Below are 13,997 nucleotides of genomic sequence, written 5' to 3' on the forward strand. Positions count from 1 at the left end.
CAGGGGCCTTTGGCTGAGCTCACAGCGAGGCAAGATATATTAGTGAGCTCCCCTCACGGGCCCGCTCCCCCCCTAGCCGTTCCTGAGGCAGTGCAGAGCGCCAAAGAGGAGGGAGTGGAGAAGGCAGGCTGCTTCCTGCGAGAGCCACCCCAGCTGCCGGAACACCAACTCCACGCACACACGGCGGAAACCTTCACAGCACACGGCCAAACCACCACAACCCGCTCCGTTCCCCCCTCCAAGGCACCCCGGGGCCTTCCCCCCATCCCCGCCCGCATGGGGGTGGGCCACCGCGCTGCCTACTGCGCATGCCCACTAACGGCCCACGGCGCGGCAACGGGACGGCCAGCAGCTCCCACGGCGTCGCTGCGCATGTGCAAAAAAGGCTTGGGGCCGGGGAGGGGGGGAAGGGCGCTATCTCCCGGTGTCGCCCCGCCGGCATCCTGAGCCCAGGCACAGAGGGGCCGCGGGGAACATGGCGAGTCTGATCCCCGCAGCGGCCTCTTCTCCTGCCGGCGCCCCATCTCGTAGCAAGAAGCGCCCGGCAAGCCCTGGCACCGGCAGCGGCCCCACCAAGAAAAAGAGAGCGATGGCGCTGGGCGGCTCTCAGGTACTGGGCTCGGGGCGGCGGGCGCGCACGCGCGGGTGCGCTCTTTTTCCCTCCCCCCCCCGGCGCCGAGTGCTGCGCGCATGCTCGCGGGGAGCGCGCGTGCGCCGGGTGAGGGCGGTAGGGGACGTTAACGGCGCGGGCCTCTCATGCTGCCACGCCGCGTGTACTGTCCGGCTTGGTGCATGGCGAGGCTAGAAGCTGTCGTTGGCGGAAGCGGCGCGGGCGGGCTGGCCGCTCGGGTATCTGCCCCTGGATCTCGGTCGGCGGACTTACCTTGTGTTTGGTCTGACCGTTTCTTTCGAGGCATTATGAACGTTTTGTTTCAGGCCTCTTTTTCTATCCTCCTGTAGAGCACAGGCTGCATATATAGTTAAAATTATAACATACTTCTCATGCATGCTCCAGGCTTAAGAAGCGAAGCATACCCTAGATTCAAAAAAAGCTGTGTTTAAAATCACTAACAGCTGACCTTATATGTGTTGACGCTTCCTCATCAAACTATATTTGAGTTGCCCTTTTTTTCTATGCCTGCTTTTAGTAGCTGTATTTGTAACTTATGTTAAACTATGGCATACCTGAATCCTGTATGTACATCTACATACACAGACCTCTAATTCGTTCGTGATAATAGTTGTAATTCGAGGTAGTTGGTCTGTCACAGAGGAGGGACTAGCACAGCTCATTAGCTGCTAGGGCTGTTCTGTGCTGCTCAAATATTACTTTGCATTACAGCCCTCTTCGCTTGAGCTAGGTGGACATAAGAGTTAAATGAGAAATGAAGATGAAACCTTGAAGCTTGATTTTTTGGGGAACGGCGTCAGGGAGGAGGAGAATTAATGTGAATTTATTCTTACCTCTTACCTCCAGTAGCACTAGCTAGCGCAGCCTTCATTTCTGCGTTGTGTGATGTAACCATGCAGTTGCACAGACCTCATCCCAAACTATGACAGCATCTGCCCATTGATCACGATGTAGCAGTTCATGCTCCAAAACTAAGCCCTCAGCAGAGGGGCCAGTGTATCATATAGCAGAAGTTCCTGAAGTGCTTGTATGACATCTGTATAGACTTTAGATGTGGTATGTTTTTAGAAGGATTTTGTTAGCTGAAGTGGTCAAAATTGAATGCTGAGAAACATGGTTATGGTTTTTTTTCCCCTAGAAATGTTTCTTTTACACAGTTTTTCATGAAGTGTAATGATAGTATAGCTGTAAAGTAGGCACTACTGCCAGTTAGGTTGCTTATTTTGACGTGCGCCATCAGACCCAGAGGAGTGTTTCTGCATTTTTCAGCGGAGCTTCTTTCTAGACAATGGAAAGCCACTGTGCTCCTGCCAGGGTGCAGACACAGACCCTTCCTCATTCTGAATGGTGCTCTTGTAACTCATGTGTTCACCCTGTGGCATTTACATAGTTTCTTTTCATTTTCTGGTGGACTTATCCCTAGAAGATGGAGTATGGACCATGGTGATTAATGTAGCTAACAAACTGCAATGCAACTGTGAAAAATTACTGCCTGGCATGATAACCTTTGACAATCATTTTCAAGGTCTGTTAGGGATAACAGTCTGAATTTCCAGCATGGAATGGACTACCATATATGTATACATATATATGAGATACATATATACATGTGTGTGTGTGTGTGTGCGTGTGTGTATATACTTCCCCAAACCTTTAAACAGCCAAAACTGTTTTCTACAGTTCATATCAAACTTAAGTCCATGGACAACTTTCAGTATTATGAGACAATCCATGATTTCTTATCATTTTGGTGGTATGTGGTAAACAGTTTTTGCATTTCTTCACATAAGTGATTTCAGTGGAGAAAGGAAAGATTTCTTAATATTAATCAGCATATACATCCATTGTTTTCAGCAGTGCAGATCAATTAAAAAAAGAAGCAGCTCAGAAAATGTGTAACCACAGGACCGGGAGAAGAAACAGCTTGATCTTCTAGCTATCACACTCAGTGGTGCTGACTAGCTCTGGAGCAAGCCAGTTTAAACAGAAATGAAATGGAGGCTTTGCATTTTTCGAGTTAGAAATATTGATCATTGGGCATGTTCTTCTGCGGTACCTCTTTTAATCTGTAGTATCTGTAATCTCCAAAAGTCCTTATACAGGCTTTGGCTAATTGCTAATATACATCTTCTGCATAAGGTAGCCTGTGACCCAATGAAATACTGAAATAATTCTAGTCTGCCAACCTATTCAGAATATAGCCAGTCAACAAGCACTTATTTCTCTATCTTATAATTCATCTAATCTTTAAGTGCCTCAACCAATCAGGAACTAGTTCATCCATAAACTTTTTAGTACTTTTCTGAATATTTTATGTACTGACCATGCAATCATTGTGGGATTTTTTTTTAGACTCTAGATTAGTAGCACGTCCCGTCTGGCAGTCCGATAGGTACATGTACCTTTTATATATGCCATTTTCAGCATAGGTTTCAAGGTAACACTTGTTACTCTTTTTACTGCTCACTTTCCTAATTAACCTCTTTGATCTTATTTTTTTACAGTCTTTCATAAGCCAAATATATCATGCCATAGCTCAGCGTGGAATAGTTCCTATTTTAAAGAAACTGACATTGTGAAACAGATTGAGAAATAGCTAGTGCTTTCCTTGGTTAATTAGCAAGCGCTAAGGGGAGGGAAGAGGACGTCTTCCAAGAGGTTTATAATTATTTGCAGGGCCAACTGAGGGTCTGGGACCTAGTCTTCTAACATATTGTACCTAGCATACTTTTCGCTGTTACATTAACTGATAAATTCTGCTGAGAAGCTTGTCTAGCATACTCCAAAGTATACTTCACGTTGTGCCAACTTTGAACTTTCCCACATCTGTGATTCCATCACCGTGAAATTAAACAAGAAGGTCTTTTTGTAACATCCACAAATCACAATATCTTGTTTTTCTTTTGCATGATTTATTTCACAAATAGCTATTATAGTCCTTGTACTAAAAGGAAGGCTGGTCTGGTAGAACTGTAGATTTCAGGGAACCACTTAAAATGTGGGCTTTTTGTGTAACATTCACTTCAGTACAGCAATGTAATAGACTAGTTTGAGCTACTGCATGTATCCTACAAGGTACTCTCAGTATTACACAAGATGCAGATTTTTTTTAAACCCAATTTTGATTATATTTCATCAACACATGGTCTAGCATGTGAACTGCAACTTTAAGATACATTGCAAAAGCATTAACAAAAAAAAAAAAAAAACACCATTCTTCATCGTTTGAGTTTCTGACCCAAAACTACTGAGTCATGTTTATTTTGGAAGAATATAGCACATGCTGCTTGTCAGTCATGTCTACACAAGGAGATGCACACTTTTTGGATATAGTGCCTGTATTTACCAAATGTAAAAGTGCATTTACAGGAAAGCATGATTGCAGATTGATTACATCAATTCTATTAGCCTTGCACAATTATTCCTCCCATGCTGTTGTGCTACTGAAAAATACTGAAGTCTTACTGCAACAAAGAATTTTTAATGTTTAGGATTATTAGTTATATTATATGGTGACTTTAACATGACAAGAACTATACTGTTTTGTGGTTGATACAGCACGCTTCAGTTAGCTGTCCCTGCCAATAGCTGTTTCCCAATAGCTGATGTGCTGCTTCTACTCCATCACTGGCAGAAGTATTGGATGCTGCAGTGCAGACTTGTCTCCAGGTCTCGTCTTTTTAATTACTATCACATAATGGAATAGAATAAGTTGTAGACACACATCTTAAAACACCACTAGTTCCTCTACCTTAATATTTGTATCTTCATTTTTATGAATTGTTAGAGCAACAGGAAGCTTTTAAAGTGTATTCTACATCAAGATGTAATTGATAGAACAAAATGCTTGCCTGCTAGAGCTAGCGACCTCAAAAGACAAAATTTGCAATGTAGATAAGAGAATGATTCGAAAAAAGAAGGTCTGATTTTGTCAGAGCACAATTAAAGAGAGAAGTGCTGAATATTATGGTAAGTGCATCTCTGCTTATGTTTGTGAAACAACTTCACACATGAGAGATGAAGTATGAACAAATACCTCATTTTGAGAATGACATCATGGTTTGTCTTGCAACTGAATTGATGGAAAACCCAGTAAACTACAGAAATACAGGGTAAATGCTTTGTTTCCTCTCTATCCATTCTTGCTGCAGCAGCAGGTCCTGATACAATTTAAAAAATAAAAGACTTAACTTCCTCCTCTGCCAACTTTCAATGGTATTTAAGAATTATTTACTTAAACTATTAAGTATATTGATTTTTATATCTAATAGTGAATACTGCAGCAGTGCTATTGGGGTAACCTTCATTTTATATAACTAGCTCTCAAGTGCTTATTTGACACTTTTTATGTTCTATGCTCAAAAGCAGAAGCTATACAATAGTATTGGAATATACAAAGGTCAAAATGGTTTAAAGTTATCCTCTTAAGAAAGGTCCTCTCACCCAGACCATTCAAATAGAAGGAACAACTCCAAGACAAGCTTAGAACTTTTTTTTTTTTTAAATATAACTGAACAAAGATTTTTTACAGTGTAATCTGAAGATCATCCGATTAAGGATCTGCTAGATGGCTGTACATTCAATAACATGACTGTTAAAAATTTGTATGTATTAAAAATGGTTACTGTTATGTATTCAGAAGCTGTCCACAAAAGACAGAGAGAGCTTACGCTAGCACACAAATGGCATGGAATTGGACTCTAAACCATCACTAAATTTAATCAGTTTTTCTGTTCTGCTATTTTCCCAAGCCTTTCACTGTAAGTAGGAAACCATCAAATCAATTTTAAAGTAACTTTGTTTTAAAGAGTCCATTTGGTCTGACTTTAATTTCCTGAAAAATGAGGTTACAGAAAGAGACACAAAAAGCCTAATTTTCCTTTGTAGTTGGAAATTTTGTTTCTCACCAGTTTACCTGCCTGTGGGAGATACAGCAGGGCCCTGATACAGTGTGATAATAAGGAAGTATAAGTAGCTGTGTATTTGCCGGTTTATTAAAAAGCTGTCGTGTCACTGTGTTCTAGACTACACTTGTACTTTTCTTTTTAAATGTCTCAGCCTTAAGGTTATGATAATAAGTGAAAATATATGAATTTAACGAGTGAAGCAGTGCCAATCCAAAGCTACTGCTCACCTGAAGCAATATCTTTAAAAGAAATAACATGCTCCCAGGGGATGTTAACTCAAACCTAATTAAATCTATTTAAATGACTGTTTCATTGGATAAAGCACGGATATGACATGGCACAGCAGATTGCTAGTTACTGTTAAGAATTGCTGAGGCGAGCTGTTCTCAAATTCAGCCACTTCCACACTTCTTCACATCACGACCTACAAGTCTTGGTTCTAAAAAGTCTTGAATTCAGCCAGTTCAAAGCAACTTGTTTAAAAGGTAATAGTTAAACTGGGATGGGATAGTTAAACTGGGATGGGATAGTTAAACTGGGATGGGATAGTTAAACTGGGATGGGATAGTTAAACTGGGATGGGATAGTTAAACTGGGATGGGATAGTTAGTGTGTTCTGACATTGCACTGCGTATCACAAGGCCACAGAGAAATCCCCCAAATTTGTGATTCTCCATGCAAAGCACTCAGAGGGTCACTACTTAGATCTCCTAATGCTTTTAAACGCACATGAGCACAAAGATACCTTCTGAAACAAAGCAGACAGTGAACAGCTGAAGTGTTAAGTACATCCTCCTCCAGGAGGGTTTTTTTGGACCTTTCCAAAAACCCATTTATTTCCAAGCAGTCTGCTAACGAGAACCAGGATTGTTCTGAGATACCAAGCTTTGAGAGTTGCATATTTGAAGTCATATTTGTTAAAGAACCAGAATTCCTCCAGTCCCTGGTGAGGAAAAAAGGATAATTAGAAAACAATTAACAGATTGTACAGGGAAATCTGGTTAAAGTTATGATATGAGTCCTTTAAGTTAAAACATTTTTTAAAAGAGGGAATTGTTTTTATATAGCAGTCTAGATTAAAAGGGAGACTGTCAAAACTGAGGACCAAAGAGTTGACTTTGCTTGATGTTTATCACAGGCTGAAGGCTTTAGATGATCTGTAATCACAAAAGTATGTGAATTTCCAAATCAATTGATGCCAGTCTCTGAGAACTACCAACTCCCCAACCAAATGTGATTAGATTTGAGATTTAGAGTAAACACAGATGTGTTCTGTTGCAGAGAGAAAGGCAAAAGCATGTGTGTATTGACTTTCGCTATGGGTGACAGTATGCTGGTGTCATGTTTTCTAGCCTTCTCCCCTTATCCTAGCAGAGAATTTTGATTTTTCTTTTAGCTAATGGAGGGTCTTACTATGATTGCACTTAATTTCAGCATTCATAATAAACACACAAGAAACTTAACAGACAGAATAAAAATGGTTGGTTGCTTCTATCATAAGGAGATAAAATAGGATGAACTAAGTTTTGAAAAAGAAACAATACTCTAAAACACTTTATACATCTACTTTAGCAAGATGTTTTGTCTGAGGGGTAGTGCTCCTAAGATGCAATGTGAGAATCCAGTTAGCTGATTAAAAGGTTCAGGTTAATGAAAGAAAACTTGGAAAATCTTAACTGACTAGGTATTGCAGATTTTTTTTATAATTGTCAACTTCATTTTTGTGAAGTATTATGCTTGAGTTAGGTAATATTTCAGTCCTTGCTTTAACAAGGTGTTAATAATTATATTAATATGTTAATTTTTGATTAGAAAGGCTAATAGAAATGTTAATTTGGTAGCCTGACAGGGTTTTAAACACATTTGTTTAGCATTCTAAGGAAAGAGAATAGAAACATGGGCTGTTTATTTTGGCTCCAATGGGCAGCAAGCCAGGAAAGTTGTGACAGGGAGCGCTGTGAATCACACCCAGCCCTTACAGCCGAATTCACATCCATCAACAACATGTCTCGTCTCACTGTAAAGCACATCTACAGTGTCAAGAGGCACAATTAACCAACCTAGTAGTTTATCACAATCACAGGTAAGAGTCCTAGTCCCCTCATATCTCCTTTTCTCTCCCCCCCTCCAACTCTCAGCTGCATGCTTCTGCTGCCCACATTATTGCCCCAGCTTTGCTATTCACCAGACCTGCCCAGCTGCTGATAGAATTTGTCAGTCAGAAAACTCACTTACCAAACCTGATCACTCTCCCAGAAAACCACTCTCTCCTGCTGCTAGTCTTCCTGGTGCTAGCACAAGGAAGGAGCAGGACCATGTGGCAGGCAGAAAATCACTTTTCCACTGCAAGTGAGCTATTTCATCAGCTTGGATACTCTTAAACCTCAAGTTTCCTTATTTTATCTTAACAAGCTAAATGAAAACTTCATCAGTTCACAATTTGATTCATTAGCACATCCAGTATCCCTGCCTAGGGAAGATAGGGATGGTAGCAGCTTCAGCTGTTGTATTTTAATCCACTACTGCTTGTTTGCCAGTCTCTGCATACCTTAGAACTGAATCTACAAAACCCAGCAAGCTCTGTGAGATGCCACTAAAATAAGCCAGTAGGAAATGCTAAGGTCTGGTCATATTTCTGCTTCTCCCTGCAGACCTAGTATCTCTTTCCACTTGGGATTCAGAACCATAAACATCTGCCTTTCTGAAAACAGCTATTAAATCCTTTTTTTCAAAAGCAGAACAGAAGTCACACTTACGACACAGATACTTGTTCCCCCAGCTGAAGTTAGTTCAGTTCCTGCCTCTGCCTGAGGGGATTCAAACCCACTTTTTCCACAAGCACACCCTAACCACTAGGCTGGAAGCCAGTCTAGCAGGATAGGAGAGGAAAGTGGAAACATTTTCTTCTCTACAGTTGAGGACCAAAGTTGATCTTAGTTCCAAAGAGAAGGACTCTGTAGTCTAGTATTGAACACACTTGTCAGAATGGGAGAGTGGAGTTTCTTCCCTTGCACCAAGGTCTGTTTATGTGCTTCGTCTAATGATATTTTAATGCAAAATACATAGTTACACAAAGAGGGATTCAAAATCCTTTCCTTCTGAAACGCTAGCCAAAAAGCTATATAGTTATGCCATCTAATAACATGTACTTATATCGTAACAAAAGTGGATCACTGTTAAGTCAAGAAACAAATTTGAAATGGATAGAAAGAAATTATTTTCTGAGTAATATATGATTAAACTGCAGCAGAGAGTTTCACAGCCTGTCATTCTGGGAGGAGGCAATATGTGTAGTTACATGGTTTGTAATCATCCTGCTTCAGGGCATAAGCGCTAGCTGCACCCAGGAAGAAATTTTGTCCTTCCTCATTATAAGCCCATACTGTGGATGAGAAGCATTTTGGGGAATTAAAAAAAAAATCTTTTGTAAAGCACTACAAGCCCTTGGTAGGATTTACCATATTAAGAGAGACTTCCAGTATCAGATCTACCTTTTTGCTATTTATTAAATGGAGGAAAAAAAGATTTATATATTGTGCTTCCTTAATTTTCATTAAACAGACAAAATATTGGGCTTCTGTGTGCTTTTCTGATGCCATTTAAAAACAGATACTTTAACAGATACTTCATTTTGTAAACATCCACAGGCCTAGAGGTGGATCCTTCTACACAGGGCAATTTTAAGCAAGGTACACTTTTTCACTCTTCAGCCGCTACCGTGATGGTATGCTCGTAGCATTACTAGCTTTGTGTTCATAAGGATGATATGTGTTTATCACATGACAGCCACCTTTGCTGCTTCCTCACATTCACGCTTTTCTGAGTTAGTGAAAGAAGGGCAGAAGAGACTGAGAGATCTATGATAGTTCCTGCATAAATTAGACAAGGTTTGCAGGTATGGATAGCGTCATTTATGAAACTAAGCAGTACAGCTAGAAAAATCGATTAGCTGTCAAGCATACGAGTCTATCTTCAAATCTGAAAACGAAGCGGCAACTTTCAAAGCTAACTACAGATTGAGAACAACGGTTTAGTGTTTAGTTAGATATGTATCAATTAGACCATCTTTGAAAGAAAGGGTAGTGGCATGCCTGGAGTAGAGGCTGTTAATCAGGGATGGGAGAGAGTATTATCAAAGTATGTATCATCCAGAAGTAGAGAGTTAAAAGCCTGTAGAAAACAGAGTGAAAGAATGGGTTATGTGCCATAAAACCAGTCTTTCTGTTGTCAGTGATGGTTTGGTATGCAGTCCATCCAAGAAGCTTATCTTAATTGCCCAGGTACACAGGTGCATTTAATAAAAGATCACTCCTCTGCCTAGAAACTCTGTTGCATTTATGCCCTGAAAACATCAGGACCACAGCAAAATAATGCTGAACATGCAAAAATTAGGACAGTAAATAACATGAGTTGTTTGACTAATTATGGCCAAAAGAGCTTTTTGTTAATAAAAACAGTATTTTCTATTGTATAGGATATTGATTTCTAAATAGGGAAAGGGAAGGTTGCTAAGAGAATTGTGCAATATTCATCCTTGGAGATTTTCGATACCTGTCTGGACAAAGCTCTGAGCAGCCGGGTCTAAATTCAGTGTTGACTCTGCAACCCTCCTCGAGCAGGAGGTTGGATCAGAGACCTCTTGAGGTCCCTTCTAACCTCAGTAATTCTGTGATTCAGTGTTACTGAGGCTCAGTTCAGACATCTGATTTTTGTGCCTAAGACAGATGCAGTCTCTCCCTAGATGGGCAGCAGTACACTTCTTTAGTAGGTGGTTCAGGGTACCTAAATTAGGTACTTTTCCCTGTAGTGTATTAATGAAGTCCAAAACTTGATGACAACATTTAGACAGTATTATTTCTCCCTTTACTGTTACAGTGTTTACATGTTTTACTAGAACTGCTTTTCCTTATGGAGAACAGCACAATATTCTTACAGCAAAAGTAATTCTTAAAATGAAGAAACTGGAATAGAAGAAAACCATTATGCCATGACATACTCGCAGTATGTTCAGGCCTCTTAAGCCTAGTCTAAAGTTGTCAGCTGGGAAAGTTCTTATTCTGTCTTGGTTGCTCTTCCTAAGTTGATTCTCTCCATTTGCCTAGTCTAGAAGTAGAAATGCTCCTTTGAGTCTCAAATTAGCAATTTCAGATTTTATCCTTAGGTCAGGAAAAGAATAAAGAAACATGTTCCTGTTAAACCTGATTTGTTTCAGCCAGAATTGCCTTTTGTCTGCCCTTTTTATCCTCCTCCTTTCCATCTGTCCAAAAAGTATTTTTTGGTTTGCTAAATAATTTATTGTGGAAATCTTCTTAAAATATCCCATTAGACTCCTCACAAAATATTAAATCTGTTAAATACTATGTTTCTCTCTCACCTATAATCACAGATGTGATACCAAAACTTCACTAATTCTAATGCAGTGGAAAAGTCTAGTCTTTTAATAGTTCTATTTTAAGTCTAGCAAAAAAATCCAATCAGGATACAAGTTTATATTCAAAACACTGAACTGTCTGGCTGTTTTCAGAATGTGCAGCAGTTCCTTAGCTTCAATATACAATATCAAGGTGAAGTATTTTGCCATAGAGCTTATACAGTTGAGTAAGCCACCACGTATTTGTATGATTATTTCTGCAGAAATATTTCAGAAATTTGCCTTGAAATTAGTATTACTATGCAATTCTCCCCTTCTTTTCCCCCCTAAGCAATCCCAATATAGTCTACAGTAGATACTTATATTACCTTATCTTCATCTAATTTAGAATCTGCCTTCTGTCTATTTTGATACAGTCAACAGATTTTTTTTCATTATCTGGTTGAAGGTAGGTATCTATAGGATAATGCACCTACAATTTTGCCAACTACAGGAGACCTGGTGTGCTATTAAAGGCAAGAATTGTTGGTGCTGAGTTTGCAAGGTGAAGGAAAGCAGATATAGTATTCAGGGCACGTACAGCAAGATCTTTTTGTCCCATAATATGGGACAAATAATAAGGGTGGCATTTCCAGTCTGAAGATTTTTAAAAACTAAGATGTAGTTTCTTTTTCATCCGCTTTTAGTGATCTTTGGAACATCTGATACAATTATTGCTCTTTGATATGGTATACCTTCGATAAGCACTTTTTGAACTTTTGGTCATTAGTAGAAAAATATTTTTATTCTACATTGCTTTAAATGTGAAATATTCCATATGTCGTTGTGCCTAACATTTGCCTTTTTGACACGTTGGTTTGGTATGATAATCTTAAGTACCTGTATACAAATGAAAAAAAATCTTCTGAGAATCTGTAGACTGTAGTGCTAAGCTTTTGCATTAAGATTGGTTACATTTTCTAATGTGTTATGACAGCAGTAGGTACAGCCAGCAGAAACATAATAGAAATAGAATGTGAATTTTTATCTACTTAAAGTGACAATTAAGACAGACAATAGGAAGGCCCAAAGTGTGCAAAAGTAAAATTTTCTTATCCTTACCAGTTTACGAGTTACTCCACAACATCAGGATCTATAATTAGATTCTTCTAATTCAGGTATCTGTGTTTTTCCTAAGGATAGACTAGGAGCTTTGGAGAACAGCTACACCTATCATTACCACAAATTAATTAATTGCCTTTCCTTTAAGAGCATACTCAAACTTTGGTTCCTCTAAAAATGGATAATGTTTGGCAGAATGAACTAAAATCAGGAAACTGAGTATTTTTTGCAGAATGGAATTGCTTTCTCATCAGCTGCAGGAGTCAGTATCTTTTTGCTTTCCTTATATCTGGTTCAGTCACATGTAGATGAACAGACTTAGATTCTTCTCCTACCTTGGCTGAAGTCTGGTATGTGGTAGTGGGATTTTGAAGTGCTCCCAGAACAGCATTACAATGTTTACAGCACATGAGCATATTTTAATCCTCCATTCTTTTTCCTGCAGTCCTTTGACCTTGACTGTTGCATATCAGATGATGTATTTTAACCTTTAGGAAGCAGTTTAGCCAAAATCCTTGACTGAACTGAATTTTTCTGATTGGAGAAAGCTACAGGCAGTTTTTGTAAAATTTCAGTTCTGATTTACTCCTTGAATAGTCTTTTTTGCTACTATGCTTCCATACATTTTTGGTCATAAAACCCATCAATTTATGAGATTTTTTTTCTCATGAGGAATCAAAATATTCTGTTAATGGGCTCAGTTTTAACCTTAGTATGGACTAACGTGCTCTTTCATTCCATATATACTGAAATTTTTTGCTCCAAAGCTGCTTCAGCATGCCATTCGTCTCCTGAATTTGAGTTACAATTTTCTTAATAAAGAAAACTGTCAAATGTTATAAACAAGGAATAGTCCCAATCCACCAAATGAAATCTAAAAGTGAGAGATCCTTTGCAGTTATTTAAGCCAAAGGGAGCTTTGTGGCAATGCAAATTAAACCAGGCCTTTTTGGGATAGTGTGAAGCTATTCACAGTGGTGACCCAATTACATTTTATTTGAGGCTTTTCCTCACAGAAAATAGTATTTTTTTCTCCTTAAAATATCTGTAACTTATAGAACTTGGTCTATCATAGTGCTTGAAAGTTTTTAAATGGAAATATATGTTTGGCATCTGAAATCTCTTGAGAAGAAATCAAAGCTTTTATTAAAGATTGTTAGTCTGTTTCTATATTTGAAAGTTTAGTAAGTTTGGAGAGAACAAAATAAAGCACAGTTTTGCTGGATTTGTTTTCTTTTTTAAGTGAGCTGTACCTGTGGAAAAGGGATTTCGTGTGTCATGAAATTGCTAGGTCTTTTTCCTCCAGCTTTTCTAGAAATGTTTGAGAGGCAGGAATGTAATTAAAATCTTACCCTCCCTTTGGCTGCATTTTTAATTTTGAATTCAAACCCTCACGCAGTGTAATGGAGCTTGCTTTAGGGTGCTTTATACCTCTATCGAAGTGACTGAAGTAATTAGTATTTTATACATTTTGGTAAGTACTTTGTCACTGAAAGCACCAGTGCAGGTGAATGATAATGGTTTGAAGCTCAGGCAGTGACGGGACCCTAAATGAGAATGTTGCCCTTTAATCAAGAGCACTTGGAGTCTATGGTATTGAAATGCCCTGCAGAGAACATAGCAAAGCCATCCATCACCTTGTGACAGGCCAGTCTTTTAGTGCATGAGTAAAATTTTGTTCAGTCTTTCTAAGGCAGTTAGAATATAAGATGTTTTAAGTCATCTCAAAACATCAGTATGAAAGTTTGAAAGGATAACGTACAGATTGTTTTCTGGAGAGTGTATATGCCTTGATTACCTTTATTTATTTGGACTGTAGTTTAAATATTTTCCATGGCCTGCTTCAAATCCCCCCCCCCCCTTTTTTTATAATACCCAGCAGACAGGATTATTTTTAAGTTTTAGTCATATGTTTGGAGTTAATTTGCATAGCTGATTGATTAATTCTGGATGCTCAGGGGATCTATATAGTTAGTTAGAAGGGAAC

General features: G+C 39.1%; 1 protein-coding gene and 1 long non-coding RNA gene across 2 annotated transcripts in view; one reads left to right on the forward strand and one right to left on the reverse strand.

The window, feature by feature from the left end:
* Positions 1-268: 268 nt before the first annotated feature.
* Positions 269-13,997, forward strand: part of INO80C (INO80 complex subunit C) — a 36,096-nt gene continuing 22,367 nt past the window's right edge. The window contains exon 1 of the mRNA XM_026096073.2: positions 269-610. Coding sequence (XP_025951858.1) covers positions 476-610 — 135 coding nt within the window. The 5' untranslated portion in view covers positions 269-475. The remainder of the gene's footprint in view (positions 611-13,997) is intronic.
* The window catches only part of LOC112980867 (uncharacterized), a 100,124-nt gene continuing 92,409 nt past the window's right edge, over positions 6,283-13,997 (reverse strand). Inside the window, exon 5 of the long non-coding RNA XR_003258532.2 lies at positions 6,283-6,481. This is a non-coding gene — a long non-coding RNA (uncharacterized LOC112980867). The remainder of the gene's footprint in view (positions 6,482-13,997) is intronic.

This window comes from Dromaius novaehollandiae, chromosome 2 (genome assembly GCF_036370855.1).
Source record: "Dromaius novaehollandiae isolate bDroNov1 chromosome 2, bDroNov1.hap1, whole genome shotgun sequence".
NCBI classification, from domain to species: Eukaryota; Metazoa; Chordata; class Aves; order Casuariiformes; family Dromaiidae; genus Dromaius; species Dromaius novaehollandiae.